The following is a 24964-nucleotide window of genomic DNA, read 5'->3' as shown; positions in this document are numbered from 1 at the left end:
AGCCACATTTGCACTTAGAATCACTGCAAATCTTTGGGAGAGACAAATCAGCAAGTTGACTTATTTTTCATATTTTCATTCAATAATTTCATATGGAATAATATTCTGGGGTAACTCATCTTTAAGAAAGGAAGTCTTCATTGCCAAAAACATGCTGTAAGAATAATATGTGGTGCTCACCCATGATCATCATGTAGACTTATGTGTATGGAGTTGGGCATCCGCACTACTGCTTCACAGTATATTAATTCCCTCATGAAGTTTGTTGTAAACAGTCCACTACAGTTCAAAAGGAACAATGAAGAACATAATTACAACAACAGAAGGAAAAATGACATTCATTACTCCACATTAAGGTTGTCTTTAGCTCAAAAAGGGATGCACAATGCTGCAACAAAAATTTTTGATCACGTACCCAGTGATATAAAATGTATGACAGACAGCAAAGTAAAATTTGATAACAAACTGAGAAAGTTTCTCCTTGACAACACCTTCAATTCCATAGAAGAATTTCTATTACCATATGTACAAATTAATTTGTGATTTGAATATAAATTCCACATCACTATGATCAATCATGCAATATGATCCATTGAACATGTAATTAACTAATAATTGTGACAGTGTTGTCAGTGAAGGATTTTGTGCACAAACTGACCTCTCAATTATGTCCTGAAATGTTTGGTAGAATCACATCGGGCTATCTGGATGGCCAAATCATTGATTAAATTGTCCAAAATGTTCTTCAAACCAGTCACGAATAGTTTTGGCCCGGTGACATGCCACGTTGTTGTTTGGGAACACGAAGTCCATGAATGGCTGCAAGTGGTCTTCAGGTAGCTGAATATAGCCATTAGCCAGTCAACAATCAGTTCAGTTGGACCAGAGGGTCCAGTTCATTCCATGTAAACACAGACCACGCCATTATGGAGCAACCGTCAGCTTCCACAGTGCCTTGTTGCAACTTGGGTCCATGGCTTCATGGGGTCTATGCCACACTCCACCCCTACCATCAGCTCTTACCATCTGAAATCAGGACTCATCTGATCAGGCCTTGGTTTTCCAATCATCTAGGGTCCAACTGATATGATCATGAGTCCAGGAAAGGCACTGCAGGCAATGTCGTGCTGTTAGCAAAGGCAACCGTGTAGGTCGTCTGCTGCCATACCCCATTAATGCAAAATTTCACAGCATAGTCCTAATGGATATGTCCACCATATGTTGCACAGTGATTTCTGTGGTTATTTCATGCAGTGTTGCTTGTCTGTTAGCACTGACAACTCTACGTTAACACCGCTGCTCTCGGTCATTAAGAGAAGGCCATCGGCCACTGCGTTGTCCATAGTGTGATGTAAGCTTGAAATGTGGTATTCTTAGCACACTCTTGACACTGTGAATCTTGAATTCCCTAATGATTTCTGAAATGGAACATCCCATGTGTCTAGCTCCAACTACCCTTCCTCATTCAAAGTCTGTTGATTCCCATCATGTAGCCATAATCACATCAGAAACCTTTTGTAGTGGGAACTTCTGCCACTGAATGTATCAGGATGACCAAATGTAGCAGGAAGAGGTAGAAGGCACCATATTTAGACTCATCCAAGCTTTACAAGTGATTTATTGTTTCCAACTACAGTGCCATGTTCCCCTCTGTCTGTATCACTGGGTCCCGCAATGCTGAGGACACCACTTCGCTGTCTGTGAAATGGCTTGGCACAGAATGGCTGCCTCAGCAACCCATGCACGCACTGTGTGTAGGCCTTGTATGCCAGCAGAGTTGTGTTGTCATCAGGATGCCGGCAGTTGAATCAGCGGTCTGCATCCCTGCCGACTTAGCACCACTCAGTGTGAGCCGCAGGCAGCCAGCTACATGCTTTTCGCCAGCGTGGCTGAAATCGCAGCAACAACAAGTGCCCGTGATCCAGCATCCAAATCTGCAGCCCTCGCCTTGGGATGCCTCTGGCATGTGTTGGAAGCCAGGACAACTGCCCGCAGTAGCAAGCCGTGGAGTGGCCCACGACTGGCTGGCTACAGACCCTGCATTGGCCTCAGAGGGTCCAACCAGCGACCTGCCATGGACTGGACTGCTGGCGCCCCATCTGCTGCTGCATGTAGCTGGTGGTGCAACACGCCCCACCGTCCATATGCACCACTTCGCGTCATGTACTCATAACATGCCAGGTTGGCCAGTGGGCCCCTTCTGCCTGTGATGCTCTGTGGCCTCTGTTCTACTTTGCAGCTGTTGGTATGCATAACTCACTGCAATCTGGCCCGCACCTGGCTGTAACTTGTGCTCAGAATATTGCACAAAACTAACTTTCCCTATCCTAAACAGTGGAGCCACTACACTTTTCACGTGAATCACCTGAGTACAAATAACAATTCCAACAATGCACTGCTCTTTTATACCTTGTGTACATGATACTACCACCATATGTATATGCACATATAGCTATCCCATGACTTTTGCCATTTCAGTGTATTTCAGCGTATGATCATATCTCTTTGGGGAGGAATGGGCTAGAATTCAAAGTTTTTAAGAATATCACATTGACTAAACCAGGTGTTCACTCAAACTCCTTCTCTCCAATGTGTATTAAATATCTGGTTAAGTGTATTGGATGCTTTTCCAACATAGACAGTTTTTCCCTGATAACTCTGTAGTCCTATCTATTTTGCTAGCACTGTGATGGTTAATGTAATGGTATATCCCTCACCTTCCTCCTCTCTTTCACTCCTTCTTCTGCCTCCATCCTTCATGAGTGAGAGCCTTTTAGGACTTGTGGCTACTGGTATAAATGTCTCCGAACCAGTATTACCTCACCTCAACTGTCCTAACTTCAGCAATCATAATTTACAATGAATAGCCTTATGCGTGCGCCTCAATGCTTATGTATTTTTTTCATGTGCTGCTGCATACTAAACTGACTTTGAGATAGTACACAACTTAAATACACATTTTAATGTCTAGGGTTCCTCTTTCATATGTCTAACACTCATTCAATCTCATTAACATTTGCGTTTACTATATTGATTAACCTCAGAAAGGTTCTGATGTTTTCTTCCAGTGTATTTCTTTTCTCAATATTTATGGGAGGAGTTTTTTACATATCTTATAAAGTCACTTAAGTTTCATGGGCCTGTTCAGCTGCCATTTTGAGGGCATCCCCCCAAAGCTTGCATTTCCACAGCATGGCTTTTTGGTGAATTTTTCAATGCAGTTTTTAAGACTTTTAATTTCTGTGTCAATGTATAGATCTATGCTTGGTCTCTGCATCACACCCTCAAAGTGAGCACACGACATCCTTGAAAATCTGTGCATAACAAACAATTTACTCGCACAATTGTGCACTGGTACAATCTCTTTTAACCATAATGTCCTGGAAATTTCATCTGTACTGTCCACCAATCAATTTCCTAGTTTTCATTAGTAACAAGAACACCATTCTGCAAGTTATTCCAGCAGTCACCACCCATTGTGACAAATTCATTGAATGACAAGTTGGTTCCCACATGAGCCTGGTAAATATGCTTTAAATTCAGATTACCCTGTTTGAAAGTGATAATAAGGTTTGCAGTATCCTGAATCAGCTGCTTTGGAGTCCTTGAGTATGTCTGACTCAAATAAAAGACATTGAGTTTCATATGGTGGCCAAAGCAGAAATAGTTTTCGATCTCATACTGGTTCTCCACTGTAGCATTGTCAAATATGGGAATGGTGTTTGGTTTGACTTTCTCAGGTGGGTGTGCACTATACTGCTTTTGCAGAATGTCTGGTATGTTACTCCCTCAATGCCATGCAAACTCTCTTGCAGTAGCTGATACGTGTTCTGCAACAATGTTTTGAAAATATATATACATGCTCAAAGCAGACTCGCTCATATTGGGTTAGCAGTGACAGGACCAAATTAGTTTTTCCATGCCCTGAAGGACCAATAATTAAGGCACAGATGAAATTAGGAAGGAGTGACCCTTTCTTCTTCTTCTTCATTCTAGGACCAGTCAGTTACTGCAAAATCCTTGTGATGAGGATGTTTTGTCCACTCAGTTATGGTTATGACTACAGGTTTACATTAGCACACAGGATTTTATAGAGAGAAAACGCATATTGCCCTTACACTTTTATTCATTTATCAGTTCTTGCAAATGGGAGGGTAAATATACGTTCTTAATACTATCATAGTTTGTTGTCCATATCAGGCATGGCTGGTTCATAAATATTCCCAGACATCAATGCACAACATGCATCATGCAGTGGTGTGGTGATTTCTGTCAAGAGTTTGGGAGTTTGGCAGGCCAACTCCATTAAACTGGTCTAAAGTTCCTCATAGAATCAGTACACCCATGGTTGTAGGCTTATCCACCTGATAAGAGCATGCTGAATTGCATAACTGGCATACATTAAGTTCTTAAATGTCTGTCCCTGTAGATGAGTACATTCATTTTCATTATAAATTTTAAAGGTGCCTGGGAAGTCCCCAGAGGCAACCATTTGGCACCTGAGGGAGCTTGACCAATTTCATTGAACATGGCAGTAGTCCACATTTAAGTTTCACATAGGCAACTCCAATCATCTAAGGATATTATGACTTTTGTAGCACTATATCAAGGATTTTTGAAAACTAGCACTGGGTAAATCTCACAGTCTGAGGTAATTCCCAAACTAAAAGGTTTGTTGTCACTGTCGTTTAAACTGCAGGTAAGATTATATAACATAATTCTAAGATCTGATGGTTTCACCTCACCTGCAGCAAGACAAAGAAATATGTGAGAGATTCATACATGTGTAGTCACATTCTTTTTTACTAACTCCATCATGACTAATACTTACTTGTCACTTGCATCAAGGAGGTGAGCTGAAATCCACAGTTTGACATCCTCTGCCTATAAGAGTACTTACTCAGCTGATATAGAGCTATTTTAAAGTGCCTTAACATATATAACACTTGCAGCAGTGTATGAAACAATAAAGAAACAAAGGACAATGTGTCTATAATCTTTGGTTTCAGGTATAAAAGATGAACCATACAGAGGATGCCACAGTTTGTTCATTGCATGACATACAATGAATAAGGTCATGATGGTAGACGCTAAATGTGATAAGAAGAGAGTAATGGTATTAGTCATTAATTTATACACATATAATGAGTGTGTATTGCAAGTTCAGGCTACCACCAGAATTTTAAAGTGGTGAGTTTATTTCCAAGTACAGCTATTGTGACCAGTGGTGGCTCATGGGTATACATTCTGGGTGTTCACAGATTTTTAGATTCAGAAAAATTTGAAAGTGTGAAATTAATAGCATCTGCTGTATAACAGTTATGCTTATCAACAAGTTTATACAACTATAGCCACTGCCAATAACAAATATAATAATAATAATAATAATAATAATAATAATAATAATAATAACATGGAGGCCTGGGAAAAGAATAGGCCTCCGGTATGTTCTCCCAGTCGTAAAAGGCGACGAAAAGAACAAACCACTAATAGGGCTAACCCCCCTTTTAGTGTGATTAGTTGGTTCAGGACAGAACTAATGAAGCCTTAGACAAGTGCTGTCATGGTCGGGGATGACGCTTGAACCCTATGTCCGTCCACAATAGTAATGACACTGCTAGCCACATGGAAAATGATTTAAATCCACATATAGGTGTTTTGCAGGACATGCTTCCTGCAACCAATCTAGAAGGAAAACAAAGACAGAGGATCAGATGGTCAGATGAAGTTAACCGACACCTCATGTTCTGTTATTACCAGGATACCCCAGTCAGAATTAGAAAACATCAAAAAACAAGTACAACAAATACTGGAACAAAATAATGTGCAATCAGAAGAAGAAGAAAATACAGTAATGGACTCAAACATCCCAGAGCAAACAAACAAAGAACAACACGCATCAATTAAACAATCAGAGGAAAATGAAATCTTAAGACAGCCACCAGAACAGGCACAAATAGAACACAAAGTGACACACATGTTAGATATAGAAGAAAAACTTCAGCTGACATATATAGAATACAAAAACACAAATACAGACATTAGACCATTCTTGCATAGACCACCAAATAACCCACAAGTCGAAACAACAATAACAACTATCAACACAATCATACACAACAAAATAAATGAAAACACAACTATGGAAGAGTTACAATTACTGGTTTATATAGGAGCACTCACTACACTAAATATACACACTAGGCAGAGATCAGAACCAACCAACACACAGAAGAAACCCACAAAACCAGCATGGCAACACAGGCTACAGATCAGAATAGAAAAACTGAGAAAAGACATCAGACAGCTAACACAATTTATAAGAAACGAAATATCAGACAACAAACCAAAACGGTTAGGTAAAATCTCACAACAAGAAGCGATAGAGCAATTAGATGAAAAGAAGCAGAAATTACAAGCATTGGCCAAACGACTTAGAAGATACAAAATAAAGTGAAAATAGAAGGAAACAAAACCAAACATTCAACACACACCAAAAGAAATTTTACCAGACAATAGATAACACACACGTTAAAATAGACAATCCACCAAACATAACAGACATGGAACACTTCTGGGGCAACATATGGTCAAACCCGGTACAACATAACAGGTATGCATGGTGGATACAAGCAGAAACAGACACATACAAAATGATACCACAAACGCCTGAAGTGATAATTTTGCAACATGACGTCACCCGAGCAATTAACTCTACGCACAATTGGAAAGCCCCTAGGAAAGATAAAATAGCAAATTTCTGGCTAAATAAGTTCACCTCAACACATTCACATCCAACTAAATTATTTAACAGTTACATTGCAGACCCATACACATCCCCTGATACACTCACACATGGAATAACTTATCTGAAATTTAAGATCAAGCAGACACAGCAAACCCAGCTAAATATCGCCCCATAACATGCCTACCAACAATATACAAAATATTAACTTCAGTAATTACACAGAAATTAATGACACATACAACACAGAACAAAATTATAAATGAAGAACAAAATGGCTGTTGCAAAGGAGCACGAGGATGTAAAGAGCAACTGATAATAGATGCAGAGGTGACATACCAAGCTAAAACTAAACAAAGGTCGCTACACTACGCATACATTGATTACCAAAAAGCTTTTGATAGTGTACCCCACTCATGGTTACTACAAATATTGGAAATATACAAAGTAGATCCTAAATTGATACAGTTCCTAAACATAGTAATGAAAAATTGGAAAACCACACTTAATATCCAAACAAATTCAAATAATATCACATCACAGCCAATACAGATTAATTGTGGTATATACCAAGGTGACTCATTAAGTCCTTTCTGGTTCTGCCTTGCTCTGAACCCACTATCCAACATGCTAAATAATACAAATTATGGATACAATATTACTGGAACATACCAACACAAAATCACACATTTTCTATGCATGGATGATCTAAAACTACTGGCAGCAACAAATCAACAACTCAACCAATTACTAAAGATAACAGAAGTATTCAGCAATGATATAAATATGGCTTTAGGAACAGACAAATGTAAGAAAAATAGCATAGTCAAGGGAAAACACACTAAACAAGAAGATTACATATTGGATAACCTAGTATACAGACAAAAAATAGGAATAGATAATATAAATATTAAAGAAGAACTAAAAGAAAAATATAGACAAAGACTAACAAAAATACTGAAAACAGAACTGACAGCAAGAAACAAGACAAAAGTTATAAATACTTATGCTATACCAATATTGACCTACTCATTTGGAGTAGTGAAATGGAGTAACACAGACCTAGAAGCACTCAATACACTTACACGATCACAATGCCACAAATACAGAATACATCACATACATTCAGCAACAGAAAGATTCACAATAAGCAGGAAGGAAGGAGGAAGGGGATTTATTGACATAAAAAACCTACATTATGGACAGGTAGACAATTTAAGAAAATTCTTTATAGAATGAGCAGAAACTAGCAAAATACACGAAGCAATCACTCATATAAATACATCGGCTACACCATTGCAATTTCATAACCAATTCTACGACCCTTTAGATCACATAACATCAACAGATACAAAGAAAGTAAATTGGAAAAAAGAAAACACTACATGGCAAGCACCCGTACCATCTAACACAGCCACACATCGATCAAGACGCATCCAACACATGGCTAAGAAAAGGCAATATATACAGTGAGATGGAAGGATTCATGATTGCAATACAGGATCAAACAATAAACACCAGATATTACAGCAAGCACATTATTAAAGATCCCAACACCACAACAGATAAATGCAGACTTTGCAAACAACAAATAGAAATACTAGATCACATCACAAGCAGATGTACAATACTAGCAAATACAGAATACACCAGAAGACATGACAATGTAGCAAAAATAATACGTCAACAACTTGCCATACAACATAAACTAATAAAACAACATGTTCCCACATACAAGTATGCACCACAAAATGTACTGGAGAATGATGAATACAAATTAAACTGGAACAGAGCCATTATAACAGATAAAACAACACCACATAACAAACCTGACATCATACTCACCAATAAAAAGAAGAAATTAACACAACTAATCGAAATTTCCATACCCAATACAACAAATATACAGAAGAAAACAGGAGAAAAAATTGAAAAATACATCCAACTGGCTGAGGAAGTCAAGGACATGCGGCATCAGGATAAAGTTGACATTATACCAATTGTACTATCAACTACAGGAGTCATACCATGCAATATCCACCAGTACATCAATGTAATACAGCTACACCCAAACGTATATATACAACTACAGTAATCTGTAATTATTGATACATGTTCAATTACCCGAAAGTTCCTAAATGCAATGTAACATATACCGTACAGTTAAAAGGAAGTGACGCTTGATCAAGGTCCGCATCACTTTCCATTTTTAACCAGACTTAATGTCTGAGAAAGTAAAGAAATAATAATAATAATAATAATAATAATAATAATAATAATAAGATGCATACATTTTTTGATAAAAGAAAGAATTGTTTTGTGGAATTTGTTGTTTTTTAAATAATTAATTACAGTTTAGGGCAACAACAAAATAATGTGTAAGTTTTTGCAACTCCTTACTTCACATTGTTGTGTAAGTGGGAGTTTTTGTGCTTTTCCATTTTTCTGGATAAATGTACACGATCCCTGATAGATGTATTAGTTCATGAATTTACTTCCAGGCTGAAAATCAGATATTCTTATGCTGCACCCACACAACAACTTGTGCTAACTGTACACTTCCTTCTTAAATGTTTGCTTGTAGTCACACTTATTTGATTTCGTCCCTCTCTCAATCAAAGGATCTATTCTCAGAGGCCGTATCTCCTTTGCAGCTAACTTTTCCTGGTAATTTACTTTTCTATTTCCAGAATGAGATTTTCAGTCTGCAGCAGAGAGTGTACTGATATGAAACTTCTTGGTAGATTAAAGCTGTGTGCCGGACCAAGACTCGAACTCGGGGCCTTTGCCTTTCACGGGCAAGTGGTCTGCCAACTGAGATACAAAAGCACGACTCATGACCCCTCCTCACAGCTTTACTTCCCTGTTAGCATTTAAAATAGATTCAACATAGTTCATGATTATGATGCACATGAAAGCCAATTCCCACACAGTAAACAACCAACTTAAAACACAAAGTGCCATTTGCGGAAATGATTATACTCAAATAGTAATGTCTACCAACACTGTCACTTCACTAGAATACAAATGAGGCACTGAGATCCATAAGGGCCTAATGCACACTGCCATTGATCCCAAATTTAAGTGAGTATCAGAGAAACCAGTGATACAGCTTTTTGTGAATTTTCATATATACAATGTGGGCCTACAGCACAGATAAACCTGACTCACCATAAGATCAACAGATTTCAGAAGTGTAAATAAAGCTACAATTTCACAACTAATGGTGATGTGCTTTAGGCTCTTACATTTCTCACAAGGGAAACTCCTGGTCACACCCTGCTCAGATTTAGTGGTAAAGGACCCAGTGAACAGCCCATCAAAAACTGAACACAGATTCAGCATGAAAACAGGAAGAAGGTGTACTGAACTGTGAAAAAAAAATAGAAACAGTGAAGAGTCCAAGTTCAAGTAGTACATCATCAAGCACAGCCAAAAAGCCATGGTGTCATGGTTAAGTGGTAATGGAGTTGGACTACAAAGTGGACAAGCTCATGTTCAGAGTTTCATCGTGCCAATTTTTTTTCACAAAATTGTGAATTGACCATCCTGTCAATGACCTGTCTGTTTGTTGTATTCAAATTTATGTCTGTGTCATGATGTAAAGCCCATTTGCAATAGCAAAATGTAAGGAAGAGATCTATAATGAAAGTTGATTCTGCACAACTATTCTATTAGCATACAAAAGGTAGTGGCTTTCGAATGGGAACTACAAACATTTGCTGACAAAGTGAAAAGTCAACCGAATCCTCCACTGGAAAACACGTCTCGTGTGCCATACATGGCATTAGTGACAGTACGTGTGTCATATGTTAGGAATCTCTTATCGACATACCTGAACTGTACACCTGATGAGTGAGTGAGTTATGACTCCTTGCCCAAGTTAGGTGGTCATATGAATGTGAAAGTGACCACTCCCAAAGAAATTATGAAAATATAACAGTCTGTCACATAAGCTGCAACAAATGAACACAACAGTTTCACGATCGCATAATTTTCTCTGTGATTTATCAAAACAAATGTTTTTATCATTTTTGAAGTTGCATTTCATTATGGAATTTTTTACTCTTGAATTCCTTTGTTGTAACATTGTTCATATTTGTTTATTTGTTGTTTTCATTTCTGTGAGATGTCTATGTGGTATCTCACCTATTCTTGCTAGTCATCACATTTACTTGCAAAGTAATATATTCTTGCCACATGACTGATATTCTATAACCAATTAATAGTATGACAATTTCCAAGACTACAGAAAGAGAACAAACATTTCAATGACCAGATGGACAGTTGATAATTTTGTGAAAAAAGTAAATAAATAAAAGGAATCGGCACTAGAGAGTTTTTAACACTGCTCATCTGCTTCGCAGTCCAACACCATGACTACTGAACCACAACACTGTAGCTATCTAAATATGTTTGATGTTGTACTTGTTTAGTTTGAACCATTCACTGTTTCTATTTTTCTTTCTTCTCACAGTTCAGTAGACCTTCTTCCTGTTTTCATGCTTCATCTGCATTCAGTTTTTGATGGGCTATCCACTGGATTATCTTACTACTAAATCTGAGGGGGCGTGGAAGGGGAGTTTCCCTTGTCAGCGCCTTAAATGGATTACTGTTTGATAACTTAAAAGCTTAATATATTATAACTCATTTAGAAACCCACAAAACAGATTTACTGTCAGTACAACTTAAACATATACTGATGTCTGATCTAATTTTACTACAGGATACAGTGAGTGAATTAGCATATCTGAGGAGTGGGCTATCATCTAGTGGGATTTATGCCAAGTGAACGGAGGTAAAAGTGTACTCCCACCTGGTGGCACTGATGTAAACTTCTGGTTGAGGGGCAAGATCTAACTGTGCACGTTGTGAACTGTTTGTTTATCAAATCCGTATGTATTTGGCCCATAAGGCAGTTACGCCATGAGAGTTGAGCATGTACAAAAGCTCCTTAAAATGTGCACAACTGAATATATGCTTACGACCCTGATGCCAAGTTTCACGGAGTCTAGAGCAGCAGTAGCACGATAGATTTAAGTGCCGTACCTTTCAGATTACAGCATCTACATTATGCTTAACAGCATTCAAAGAAAAATAATCAATAAATTAGCAAGGTGTCGAAAGTTGGGGTGTTCATGTGCTCTTGTGCTTGTGCACAGCAGCCACCATTGGTTGTGACAAACATTTCCAGTTGCATAGAGATTGTGAGGTTGTGGTCCTACACCTATTAGACTGTGATGTGAAGGTCGTAAAAAAGGAATTAAATAAAAATAAATGTGTTTTTTAGTGCATCTTCTTATTATTTTCATATGAAATGTGGACTGATTTAGCACAACCAGCAGTAATGATGGGGGCCACACCTTTTTCTGTATTTGCAAGTACCTTACCCATTGCACTAAGCCAATTGCTCATCTGCATGCTCTTTGACTAAATTATTGATCCTACAGTGGGAGTCAAGTGTTTATAGCCCACCATGGCAGAGGAGGGATAATTACCCTGCCTGTGCTGGCAGCTGCTGCATTCCCCTGTCAGCCGCCCACCCATCACTGTCCACCGGCAACTGTTGTCATTCGCAGAGGCACCTGTGCACTCCGCCAGCATAATCCACACACATTCCTGACATCACATGAACACAGTGTTAGTGTCTGAAGAAAATAAAATGCATAGTTAACATATCACAGCGTTATTTGCTGCAATTTTAGAGCAGCAGCATAATTTTTTTGATGCAGTGTGACATTAATTGGAAAATTTTTACACAAGATTGCGGGGCTATGCGTTGTGATGTTAGTTGCAGGAATGTTGTATTAGAGTATCAAGAGCATATTCTTTTTTGTGCACTGAGATGTTAAATTCTATATCTGTATTCTTGTTATGTCATGCTGCGCTACAGAGTAATGCTGGAGATCAGATGGGCAGATCAAACAACTAATGTGGAGGTACTGAATCTAACTGGGGAAAAAAGAAATCTGTGCCATAACTTGGGTAAAAGAAGGGATGAGTTAACTGAAAAATTCTTAGGCATCAACAAACAGTCACTTTTGTAATGGAAGGAAACTTTTTATCTGGGAGGGGCAGGAGGAGTTGTTGAGGGAAACACAGTAAACAGGTTCAAATGAATGTCAGTGTGGAGAGCTGCATCAACCAGTCTTCAGACAGGAGACCACAACAAATATTTTCAGTGTCTAAACAAAGATTTGTGTATTGATCGAAATTCTAGATGTCGATATACCATCAAACTAGTACCATATTTCCATACCCCACAGCCAGATTCAGCTCTTCAGTTGGGTTGATGGTAAAAGCAAACATCTAAGGTATCTTAGTTTCATACAGTTTTTTCCACAACTCTAGCTTTTGGACAGATTGAATACACACTCTTAGTGATGCACATACCTTCCTCTCAAATAGGTTATTGTAGCTGCTACAAGAAAGCAGACACCACTGTCGGCTGTGGACCATCAATAGGGAGGCTGCTTTTTTTGTTGTTTAAAAATACATTATACAATTTTGCTTTCTTTCTATGGTTGTTGCATCTTGTTATTTTGTATTCTTCCTTTTGGCTTCTTCCCAAGGAGGGCCTTTAGTCTAATTCATTTAACAATCTGATTATCTGGGGAATGTGTAGCAGTGGATATTTCACTGAGTGACGAAAGCACTGCTACAGACATGGGATGCCAGCCATCTGACACACTATCCCTGATGGAAGATTGCACTAGATGTGTAGCTCCAGCCTGAGGTTCCTGACATGCACCACAGCTGCATTATCTTATTAGACTGTGACGTATTCACACACAGTGTGGAGCAGCACCTAGCACAAGGTAAAACTGAGGTGCGACGCCAGGGCTGAGTTTGGGTTTATAACTGGATACAAGAATGGTGCTGGTTGGGCTTTGAGAGCAAGATAACAATGTTTTGACATCATGTCATACTCTTGATCAATGTGATGCCGAGGTAGCGTGATATGTTGCGCAAGAGAACTGTACCACCGTTACTTTGATATTCGTGAACTCTCCTGGGGTGCAGCGGCCTTGAATGATGTTGTACTACATCTTGGTAGCATTGTAGATCAATTGCCATTCGGTGGCCCAGACAATGACATAGTTTCAGGCATGCTAAAGGTTATGTTACAAAATGTGTGGGATCATACTGCAAATGAAGACCACTGAGTCATCTGTTGTGTTGGCAGAAGAGCCAACACCGTGTTACGAGAGGAGGCTGAAATACACGCGTTTAGCTCACGCAGGCTGGCGTGAGGAGGGAAGGACTATACTGACGTGAGGTATGGAACATGACAAGGAGGATCTGAGGAACACCAACTGGGGTGCAGATCACTGTATGCTGCTGCAGCTCTGAGAGCCCTTGTTCAATTCTGCCTTGACTATGGGAGTCTGGTTTACGGTTTGGCGGCGCCCTCAGCATTGCGTATACTCGAGCCAGTGCACCACTGTGGTGTTCGACTAGTGGTGGGAGCTTTTAGGATGAGTCTGGTGACCAGTGTCCTGCCAGAGGCTGGTGTCCCTCTATTGCAGGTCAGGCATGCGCAACTGCTCGCCAGTTACGTTGCACATGTTTGTAGTTCTCCTGCTCAACCAAATTACCATCTCCTTTTCCCACAAATGGCGGTTCATCTCCCGCATCGGCAGCCCAGGTCAGGGCTTACAATTGCAGTTCGCGTCCAATCCCTTCTGTCTCAACTGGAGTCCGTGCCTTTACCACCTATACCCAAGGTCCATACACATACATCTCCACGGTTTACACCCAGGCCGCAGCATTGCCTGGACCTTTCGCATGGCCCATAGGACTCAGTTCACCCCGCAGATCTCCGCTGTCACTTCCTCTCGATTCTTGACATGTACCGAGGCCACGAAGGGGTTTACACGGATGGCTTGATGGCTGATGGTCACATCGGCTTTGCATATGTTGATGGAGGATATATTCAACAGCATTCCTTGCCCAATGGCTGCAGTGTTTTCACTACAGAGCTGATGGCTATATCTCGTGCTCCTGAGCACATCTGTTCAGGCCCTGGGGAGTCATTTCTTCTGTGTACTGACCCCTTGAGCAGCCTACAAGCTATCGACCAGTGCTAACCTCATCATCCTTTGGCAGCAACCATGCAGGAGTCCATCTATGCCCTGGAACAGTCCGGTCATTCAGTGGTGTTTGTGTGGACCCCAGGACATGTCGGAAACACAGGCAATGAACTTGCTGACAGGCTGGCCAAACAGGCTACACGGAAACCGCTTATGGAGATTGGCATTCTAATTACTGACCTGCGTTTGTTTTTGTGCCACCAGGTTTTCCGGCTTTGGGAGACGGAATGGCATAGTCTTAGTAACCACATCAAACTGTGTGTCATTAAGGAGACTACGAATGTGTGGCAGTCCTCCATGCAGGCCTCTCACAGGGACTGTGTGGTTCTATGCTGGCTCCACATGGGCCACGCTTGGGCACAACTACCTCCTGTGAAGACCTGCCTCAGTGTCAGTGTGGCACCCGGTTGACAGTGGCCCATATATTGGTGCACTGTTCCACTTTGACTGCCCTGTGACGAAATCTTCGGTTACCGGACTTGTTGCCACTTATTGTATCTGACAACACCTTATCGGGTGATTTAATTATACGTTTTATACCTGCGGGTGGGTTTTATCATTTGATCTAAGTTTTAGCGCATGTCCTTTGTCCCTCTGTGTCCTCCACCCTAGTGCTCTTAGGGTGGAGGTTTTAATGTGCTGCAGAGTGGCTGGCATCTCGTAATCTGCTTTGTCGTTTTAGTATCTTCTACCTATTTATTGTGTTTCTGTGGTTTTCTTGTCCCCTTTTGTCCATTTAAGTGTTTGTCGCCCTTTGTTCATCCTTGTGGTTTTTCCCTTCTCTCCGTTTTGTGTTGTCAGTCTCGCTTGTTTTATTCTCATTCTTGTGGCATTGTTTTATTTGGAACAAGGGATCAATGACCTAGCAGTTTCGTCCTTCCCCTCTCTTTTAAACTAACCAAACAACCTGGCAAATAGAATTAAGTCATACCTTCAGTGCTATTCGTGGCACAAATGCCAAGACTGTCCACCAGACAAGCATAGTGTTGCACTTGGAGCGAGAAAGGTCACGTACAATCCATATGTTTGCAACGGAACAAACAAAAGAATTCTGCCCACTCACGTAATCAATGCAGTGTATTCAAAGCCTGCTGCAGTCATTAGCAAAACTAGCAAGCAAACACTTTCTTCAGTGCTATGCCAGTCCAACAAACTTTTTGTTCAATTGCATATAAGTGGGAAGCATGTGAAATTTCAGTTGGACATGAGTGCCTCTGTTACATTGCTGAATCGTGACACATATGAACTGTTAGGCTCCCCACACCTTTCTAAAAGTAGCACACACCTCACAGCTTATAATAGACAAGACATCCCTGTTCTCAGAAAATGTACTTTGCCTGCCATGTATCACTTGTGTACACGAACTATGACTTTCATGTGCTACAATCATGCGATTGTGAGAGCATATTTGGCCTTGATTTATTTTATTTTTTTGGTGTTAACATTCAGGAAACACTGTTGTCAGTGACTGCATTCAGTGCCAAAGACAGTGTAGGTAGCTTGCTGAAAAAATTCCCTGAACTTTTTCTGAAGCTTTATTCAATACTAACAATTTTGTTATTTTATTGCACATATTACTATGAAAGACAATGCTCAGCCGAAATTTTGCTGGGCAGAACTGTTCCCATTGCATTATGGGACAAAGTGTCCACTGAACTTAAAGAATTGCAAGATAGTGGAGCTATTGCACCCATACAAGCTAGTCAATGGGCAAGTCCACTGGTTTTGCTCCCCAAACCTTCAGCTCGCATTCGCCTCTGTGTTGACTTTAAGTCTACAGTCATCCTACAAACTGTGATTGATAATTATCCATTGCCACCCCAGAGGATCTCACGAATGGATTAGGCACTAGTCATTACTTTTCAAAAATTGATTTGCGCGATGCCTATCTTCAAATACTACTAGACGAAGCATCTCAAAACGTGTGTCGTGAACATTCATGTGGGCTTGTTTAAATATTTGCATTTGCCTTTTGGCAGTGCTTCTGCACCCACCATTTTTCAACAGTATTTCGAACAGCTGACTGCTCAAGTATCAATCTGTTCAAACTATTTGGATGATACTGTTGTAGCAGGTCATACACCTGAAGAACACACTGAAAATTTGTGTAGTTTGTTTCGTGTGTTATCTGATGCAGGACTAGAGTGTACACTGGACAAGTGTGACAGTTTTAAACCTGAGTTGCAGTATCTTGGTCATGTCATAAACAGTCAAGGTGTACATCCTCTTTAGTCACATTTGTTAGCCATACAGGACCTGCCAGTTCCTCACAATGTCACAGAATTGCAGTCAGTCTTAGGGAAAATGAACTATTATGTTCAGTTCATATCAAATGCTACACAGATCACAGCTCCATTGCATCAATTTCATCGCAAGAACATCCCCTTTGTTTGGATAGATGAGCGCCAAGAAACTTTTAAAAAATATAAATATGTATTTCTCAGTGATCACTTGGTACACTTTTATCTTGACCTACCAGTTGTGTTGTAAGTTGACGCTTCCTCTTATGGAAATGGTGCAGTGCTTTTGCACAGATTTGGTGATAAAGACAGGCCTATTGCTTTTGCATCAAAAGTGCTGTCCAGATCTCAGTGTAACTATTCACAAATAGATAAAGATTGGCTATTGTGTATGGTGTCACCAAATTCCACCACTATTTGTATGGCAGAAAATTCTACTTAGTAAATGGATCACAAGCCACTGCAGTTCTTGTTTTATCCGATGAAGCTGGTTCCTGTACAAACTGTCCAAAAATTGTAAAGATGGCCTTTGTTGTTGTCTCAATAACAATATGAGAGAGTGTATCGTCCAACAGCTCGACATGGTAATGCAAATGCACTTTCACGTCTTCTGATTGACCCTGATACAGACTTTGATGCTTCTGCTGCATCTTGTTGTCACATCAATGCTCACAATTCTGAATTGCTTCAGTCCTTTCCTCTGAATGACAGGAAAATTCCTCAGGCCATGGAAGCTCATTCAAATTTGAACATTTTGCTAAAATATATTCGCACATCTTGGCCCCACTCATTGCAGTAGCGCGCTGATACTTTGCATGTCAGCATAGCCTCGCTATACAGAAAGGAGTGATTCTTGTTCAAAATGACAGTGGACAGTCACATGTGCTGATCCCCAAAGCTTTGCAAAAAGAAGTATTGCAGTTACTTCACCAAGGACACTGGGGGATTGTTTGTATGAAACAGTTAGCATGTCGACACTGCACTTGGCTGGGTATGGACACCCAAATAGAACAGATTATGTCACAGTGCCATGCATGTGTGGAAAATCAGTTTGCTCAGCAACAAATGTTTTCTACTTGGCCTAAGTCACAATCATCATGGCAATGTGTGCACATAGATTTTGCGGGGTCTTTTTGGAACACTCGTTGGTTGATTGTGGTAGACTTTTATAGCAAGTTTCCTTTTGCTGTGCTAGTGAACTCAACGACGTCACATAGCACTTATCAGGTGTTGTCCTCAATTGTTTCCTTTGAAGATGTGCCTAAACTCATAGTGTTGGACAATGGTTCTCAGTTCACATCAAATGAATTTGAATCATTCTGTGAACACAATGGCATACAGCACCTAACTAGTGCACCGTTCCATCCACAGTCGAACTGTGAAGCAGAACATTTTATCAGAATCAAAAGAAGGCTGGAAGTATAGCTTTGAACTGCATGATTTTGTGTTTTACGGGGTTTTTAGCGGCAGCAGATGGTGGGTGCAAGGCGAGATCCTTTGTCAAATTGGCCTATGCATGTATCTCATTTCAGGCCCAGACGGATTGCAGCGCCGACATCACAATAAAATTCGCCACTGCCATGTGCATGGTTATCCTTCTGTATCTCTTCCCCCAGATTCACAGATCCCAAGGACAGTGTGGCCACAGCAGCTGCCAGAGGGTGTCATCACAACACCACAGGACAACCCCATTCAGATGGAGCCTTTGCCTCCTCTGCCTGATCTCGTCCTACCAATGGAGCTGGACCCACAAATGCCGCAGTAGCCAACGCCTTCTACATTGTGGTATGGGCCTCAGGAGGTGGACACGTAGCCTTCTGGATGTCTTCCGGGGGACATTTCCACCAGTGCACAGGCCAGATAGTGGGGTATGACTGGAAGTATCACGTCCCCTGCAGCCACAGCTTCCAGTCCATTAGTGTGTCCACCCTGCTGCCTCCCCCACTGTTTTCGTGCTCCATATACAATGACAGTCCATCACCTTGGCGGGGAGCAATGTAACGGCATAAAGTCAAGCACCAGCATGCTAGTTGGGAATGATAGAAAAGAGGTGGTTGTGAGAAGACGTCAGCCAGTCACACGCTGACTGACCCCTCTCCAGGATGACTACACGACAACAGCAGCCCCTATGTGGAGAGGACATAAGTGCCGTGACTGACTGGTGATGCTCCAGTTGAATAGCCACTTCACGACCAGCAGCTGGATAGAAGCGTCAGTGCTCATTACCTTGCTTGTACACTCTATGTAACACAGACATGGGACCTGTTATACTGAAGAAATTGCTTATTTTGTATGTCACTCTTTGCTTGTGACACATCTGTGTAATTGTCAGATTTAAGTATTGTCTTTTAATTTTTTGTAATAAAACTCATTAATATGATTTGTTTGAATTGTTTTTCTAGTGAACTGAGTAGGAATCCTGGACTTCACATATTTGATGACAAACATAGAGACATAATGAAATTTGCCAGTGATGGTACAGGTAACAGGACCTCCACAACCCATCTCCTCAGAAAAATACAGTCCTATGTAAACAATGCTGTCAACCTGCACCATACTGTTCACTTTGCAGAATAAAGAGATGCCAGCTGATGTGGGAGCAGATTTTCCATATTCTGCAGTTCCGTGTACTGACACGTCCATAGAAGTGGAAATGGGCTTCATCTGTCCACAGAATGTTCCATAGTCATTCATTGTCCACTTCCATGCAAGTAAGAAATTCTAGAACAAACATTTGTCTTACTGCCAGGTCAGTATGAAGCAACTCCTGAACATGAGTAATTTTGTATAGCAATGCAGTAAGTATCGAAGAATTTCATGCACCATGCTCAAAGGCATGTCCAGAGTTTGGGCAATTCCCTGTGCACTGCATATTTTCACACCACTGCTCGACCCCTCCTGCAATGTTGTGGCCACACCTTCTACTGATGTTGGATCAATTGTTTTCCTCCCTGTTGCAAACTGCAGTTCAAGCGGACCTATCTTTATGAATTTGGCACTCATATTCTCCACACCCTTGGCAGACATTGGACCTGCACCTTTTTTTCATACCCTTGAGTGCCTGAAGTTTCTGCATAACTACTGGTGTATGGTCAGTCACAAAAGGGCTTTACCAGCAGCAAACGATCCTGCATTGAGAGTCATGCAGAGCATCTCAGATACGAACTGGGGAACAGCTGTATACCTCCCATCTTTTATTTTGCATATTCTGCTGCTTACTGTGACACATAGTGGTAAAATTTTCGTTCAGATTTTTTTTTCCATAACATTTCATCCTTCTTTAATAATATTCCATTCAAATTTGACGTCTTTCCAAGCACTGGTCCATTTTTTTACAACTTTTTGTACTTGGAACTTTAATTATAATCACTCTGTATAACAGTTGCCATATTACATCGACAAATTTTCTAATTTTTTCAGCATAATATAAAAGTATAAAAATGTAAATACATTTCTAAAAATACAAAAACATGTTCAAATATAATATACAGAGGATGGTCAGAAACAGTCTGAAAAGCTTGCAGGGTGTCCCAGGATAGGTTGTGCTGAGAAATAATTATTAAGGAAAAAATTCAGTGTGTTGCACTGTTTCCGAGTTAATTAGTATTGAAGTTAGCCAATCAGGCTGTTGCATGTGCAAATTCAAGTGGCCCACCAGAGATGGTGTCACAAAATATGTTCTTCATTTGGTTTCCCCAAACCAAACTAGAGAGCTTTACAAAAATTGGAAATGGGATGGTAGTAAGGATTGAACTCAAACCAAAGGCTGAGCAGTCACATTCGCTATCAGCTGCACTCTGGGAACAACTGACACTAATTGTAACTGGTGGACTGCTTGAATTTTCACGCATGATGCCTTGATTGGCTAACCTCAGTGCTATTTAACTTTGAAGTGGCACAACATATTGAATTTTTTTCTTAACAATTATTTCTCAGCACAACCTGCACTAAAACACCATTACAAGCTTTTCAGACTGTTTCTAATCACCTTGTACAAGCTTTCATCATCTATGAACTTGAACAGATTATGTCACATATCCTCTGGTTTTATGCTGGCCTCAGAAAAACTACAGTCTTGGCACATACTTTGTGGTTCATAACTTGCTTTTCTTTTTTGTTTTATCATCTGTATGATGCATTATTTTTGTGGAATTTGATAGAATTAAAGTACGATGCCCATGTGAAATGCCACCTCTTCAGTTTCCGCATATTTGATGTTCCAGTAATGTAGTATATTTCTGTTGTCTAAAGTTATCATATAAAGAAAACAACAATAAGTTACTAATAATGCATTTGCTGATGTAGTTCCAATGCTACAGTTAGTTTTAGAAGCACATCTCTCTGCATATGTCCAAGGTGTCCTTTTGCATGATCACTGTGCAACTGTTTGGCCCGCATGTTTGCTGCAAATACAGCAATGGTGCTACTATATAATCTTTTCACTGGAATTGATAGTTCATGTCAATTTCAGTCTGAGCTACCTCATACACAGTTTTGCAAGCTTTCTTAGTTACTTTACTTGAATAATAAAAATAATTTTCTTGTTTAAGTATAGACCAAAATATTAACACACATGGTACCAGCAAATTGAAATTCCTCCTACTTTAGTGGTAGGATTTATTGTTTGGGACTAGCTTTCCAGCAGTAGTAAGTAGGTTATATTGTGCACAGCTTCTGTTGAATTGAATTGAATTTTATTTGATCCTGTAAGATTCCATTGTGTACAGTAAATGTACGTGTAATATAGGACATGTCAAAGTATTAACATTCTTTATCACTTATTTTTCTACACCTTTAGCTTACATTTTTACATCACTGATAATGAGTAACAATATATACAAATTTAATGGCATAAGTATTCTGCAACACTGTAAAACTCTTTTTCAATGAGATAGTCTTTAAGTTTCTTTGGAAAGTCATTATGAAGTATACTATCTTGCAGGTTTTTGGGCAGACTTCTTAGTAGTCTGATACCAGAGTACTGGGGTCCTTTTTCTAGCATTGCCAGTCGGAGGGGAATGCTCCGTACTTCATTCTTCCTTCTTGTATTGTGGGTGTGTACACTAGCATTTGTAATCCAGTCCTCACTACCTTTTGTGATGTACATTATTGTTTTGTATATATACAACGATGAAAAAGTTAAGGTACCTAAATTCTTGAAACAGTTTCTGCACGTTTCAGAGGTCTTTCTTCTTAAAATGGTCCTAATTGTTTTTTTTTTTTTTTTTTTATGTGAACACTCGTTTTGTCTCTTGTTTGTTTGAGTTTCCCCCCACAGTCACTCCATACTGTAAATATGGTTCGAAAAGTCCATGATACACTGTACACAGAAGGTTCTTGTCTGAATACTGTGATAGCTGCATCATTAAGAATATGACAGAGCTCAGTTTCTTACAAACATTATTAATATGTTTTTTCCAAATGGTTCAAATGGATCTGAGCACTATGGGACTCAACTGCTGAGGTCATTAGTCCCCTAGAACTTAGAACTAGTTAAACCTAACTAACCTAAGGACATCACAAACATCCATGCCCAAGGCATGATTCGAACCTGCGACCGTAGCGGCCTTGCGGTTCCAGACTGCAGCGCCTTTAACCGCACGGCCACTTCGGCTGGCTGTTTTTTCCATTTCAGTTCATTATCCACAAGAATACCTAAGAATCTGCATTAATCAGCAAAACAACATTTGTTGTTTTTGCCTCCAGCTTTTCTCTTGTGTTTCCTGTGACCACATCCAGTATGTGTCTTCATATGTGGCAATTGTGTCTACATTACAATCTCTGTCCAGCAATGTCAACAGGGGGATACAGTTCAGTCCCAAGAGGGAAGAGTTTGGTAATGCACCAGCTCACCTAGAACTGCCCAGCTTTTTGCTCGGTATCTTGTCCTGTACAGTAACTGTTTTAAATATATTTAGGAATTTCGAGAGCTCTTAAGCAGGTAAACATCAGAAGCCACCAGAGATTGTTGAATGGGCTTATAACGTTTTCCATTATAGAACTACATACAAGGGTTGGAACTTTAATGCTGGCAACTATTTATTTGCAGCTCGTACAAAATAGATACGTGTTTCAAAGTTTTACTGACCTTCAAAGTCGTCACCTGCATTGTGCATAACCAATTGCCAATGATGTGGAAGTTGTAGGATACTCTTAGCAGTGCCAGTTGTGTTGACCATTCGAGCGGCACGGTCTATTGCCCAACGAATTTGCAGCAGTTCTGCAGCAAATGCTGTGAAGTGTTTTCAGTTTAGAAATTGAGTTGAACTTATGAGGGCTTAACTCAGGGGAGTGCAGTAGGTGGTATAGCACTTAGCAGCCCCATCAGTCAAAGAAATCAGTAACAGCTTGCACTGTACGTGCTTGAGCATTGTCCTGCAAAATGATGGTCAGGTCCTGCATAAAGTGTCATCACTTCTGTCTCTGTGCTGTTCGTTTTCGGAACACAACCTTTGACCAGCTTACAGACAGAAGTAATGACACTTTCTGCAGGACCTGACCATCATTTTGCAGGACAGAGCTCAAGCATGTACAGTGCAAGTATGGCGAGAGTACTTAGTTGATATGGCTATTTTCACATCTTTTGATTCATAACACGTTAAATGTGCAAAATTATTTGCTGTTGGCAGACTAGTGTTGTTATCATTACGATTAGCACGATGGAACTTTTTGGGTCTAATGAAGTTATCATTTTGTTCGGTTATGACAATTTCACGACACTTTGAATAGTCTTCTGTTACTTTATCAGACTTCTCTATATACAGCTTAACTGATATACCATATTTTAATAAGGCAGTCACACCTTCCTTTCGGTATTCCTGTTGGAAACATAGAATATCATGAACATTGCAGTGCACATTTCCACAGTCACGGATTATGTTTCTCTCTTCTAAGGTATTTAAACATTTGCAATAGATCCATTTTTGGGACCACAAACATAACTTGACATCACATTTCACCTTATTACTACGTTTCACACACACAAGGTTAAAAAGTCATAGTTTTCTGCAAATCTGGTAATTAGTACGCTTACACACACAGTCATGCAGTAAGGAAAAAAGGATGGGTGCAACACAGGTTGGGCAGTAAGTATTAGAACAAAACACGATAAATTTTTTAGCAGATAAATAATGACTGTTATTTTTAAGGATATAGGGAAACAACCACTAACAAACATCCAGTTTATAAGAGAATTTAATGGATGTGCTATTACATCCTCAGATTTTTTCTCTCGAAAATAGAGAGTTCATAAATGTCTTCTGATTTTGAGTAACTTAGTTTCGCTATTGCACTTTTATTATTGGTTACTTTTACCTCTTATCTTTTAGTGCCAGGAACTAAATCTTCAATATTTTGTAGGAAAAGAGTTTTCATGTTTTGAGTCATGGATGTTGTCATATTTACGATTGTGTTCAGCTGCAGCAGTGTTATTCATACTTTAACTATATGTGGCTTGCTCTTTCTGCTCCACTATCCCTTGATTTGTCATAGGAAATTATTAACAGAGTTAATAGCTTTTGTAGATAGTGTGTGAACCGGTAATGCACAGATGTGAGACCATATATCCTGTCAGTTCCCTTATTTTTTCTCACTGCTTTAGGGCAATTAGTTTTAAATGTCTCTGACAGTGCACTGACAGTTAATGTAAATGCATTTTCAATGTGAGCAGGCCTGCTTTCAAGCAGAATGCCATTCCAGTTTGTTGTCTTTAGCTAGGTTCTGGACTTAATTTCACTGGAATCAGATATAGACTTTTTAGTATTTAATTTAACTGAACACCTTTATGCACTGATATAATGTGTATTGAACAACCCTAGTTGATAACTGATTTGTATCAACATTAGTAATTACATTGTCAAGGCAAGCAGTTTGTCTTGTTAAGTGAT

General features: G+C 39.8%; 1 protein-coding gene across 12 annotated transcripts in view; it reads left to right on the top strand.

Annotated features, from left to right (window-relative positions):
• LOC126183394 (uncharacterized) overlaps window positions 1-19458 on the top strand; it is a 60238-nt gene extending 40780 nt beyond the window's left edge. For 11 of the 12 annotated variants that reach the window (XR_007536738.1, XR_007536736.1, XR_007536735.1 and 8 more), the window contains one exon: window positions 18695-19458. Coding sequence is in view for 3 of the 12 variants with exons in the window: in XM_049925340.1 (XP_049781297.1) it covers window positions 18695-18843 (149 nt within the window). In the remaining 9 variants the exon portion in view is untranslated. Of the gene's footprint in view, window positions 1-5009; window positions 5191-18694 lie in introns of all 12 variants that reach the window. The other variant, XR_007536732.1, reaches the window with a different exon arrangement.
• The last annotated feature ends 5506 nt before the right edge of the window (window positions 19459-24964 follow it).

The sequence above is a fragment of the Schistocerca cancellata genome, chromosome 4 (genome assembly GCF_023864275.1).
Source record: "Schistocerca cancellata isolate TAMUIC-IGC-003103 chromosome 4, iqSchCanc2.1, whole genome shotgun sequence".
Classification (NCBI taxonomy): Eukaryota; Metazoa; Arthropoda; class Insecta; order Orthoptera; family Acrididae; genus Schistocerca; species Schistocerca cancellata.
This window is presented reverse-complemented; position numbering and strand designations above follow the sequence as displayed.